Source organism: Phalaenopsis equestris, unplaced genomic scaffold (assembly GCF_001263595.1).
Source record: "Phalaenopsis equestris unplaced genomic scaffold, ASM126359v1 Scaffold229202, whole genome shotgun sequence".
Classification (NCBI taxonomy): Eukaryota; Viridiplantae; Streptophyta; class Magnoliopsida; order Asparagales; family Orchidaceae; genus Phalaenopsis; species Phalaenopsis equestris.
The window spans coordinates 1,968-2,829 of record NW_018247175.1 but is presented as its reverse complement, the minus strand read 5'-3'; the positions used below and the strand labels follow the sequence as shown (position 1 = coordinate 2,829).

At 32.6% G+C, this 862-nt stretch overlaps 1 protein-coding gene across 1 annotated transcript in view; it reads right to left on the bottom strand.

Moving 5' to 3' along the window:
- Positions 1 to 270: 270 nt before the first annotated feature.
- LOC110038022 (probable methyltransferase PMT10) overlaps positions 271 to 862 on the bottom strand; it is a 1,333-nt gene continuing 741 nt past the window's right edge. Inside the window, exon 2 of the mRNA XM_020742777.1 lies at positions 271 to 756. Within this exon, the coding sequence (XP_020598436.1) occupies positions 465 to 756 (292 nt within the window). The 3' untranslated portion in view covers positions 271 to 464. The remainder of the gene's footprint in view (positions 757 to 862) is intronic.

Sequence of the window (862 nt, the reverse complement as noted above, 5' to 3'; positions counted from 1 at the left end):
ATCACAAGCCCGGTAATATTCATATATAAATTTTCGATCAGCAGGTGGTTTTAGATGACAAAAATCAGTTTGTAAAAAATCACCAGATGTCTAGTAATAATTAGATCTAGCTTTTCTTTAACAAAATGCAAACAAAAAAAAAATCAGATTGAAAGGAGAAAAAAGAGAAATGCTCGGGACTAAAAAATAAAATTTTCTTACATGAAAAAGCTAATGAGTATTATTTGAAAATAACAAGATTATAAATATAGTTAAGCTCTAGGACCTCAATGAAATTCATCCTTAATCAAAAGATGCTAACTTGTGCTTAGTTTTAAAGAGATCTAAAGTCCCCTTCATTTTTCTCATTTCTTATAAACTTTGAACATCAATTCCAAAATAAGGTATGGTGCCTTTTCTTTTTCTTTTCTTTTCTTTTTTTTTGATTTTTTTGCAGTTCTTGAAGATGGGCGGGAATGGTGCTTCTAAGAGAAAAAAAAGGCAGCAGAATGTAGTTTATACCCTCCAAATCCGGCTCTCATGTCCATAACATTACGCATGTTCAACTTCTTCCAGTGGAAAATACGGATATAGCCTTCAACAATATAATTCCAAAAGGTTGTTTCTGCCCTAAATAGTTCAGTTTTGGCTAAGTAAGAATCCATCCCTACACCTTGGAGTCTCAGTGGTGGATCATGCAAGCGAGCGGGCCATGCTGTAACGTTGGAACCAGGACCATCAGGGAGTTGAGTGACGCATGCTTTGAGATCAGCATACCTGCAAGGAAAAATAATAATAAGGAAATAAAAAAAATGAAACAAAAGGGAAATTTATTCATCAGTAACAAATGTTAATTAATATTTCCATATATATATATATATAT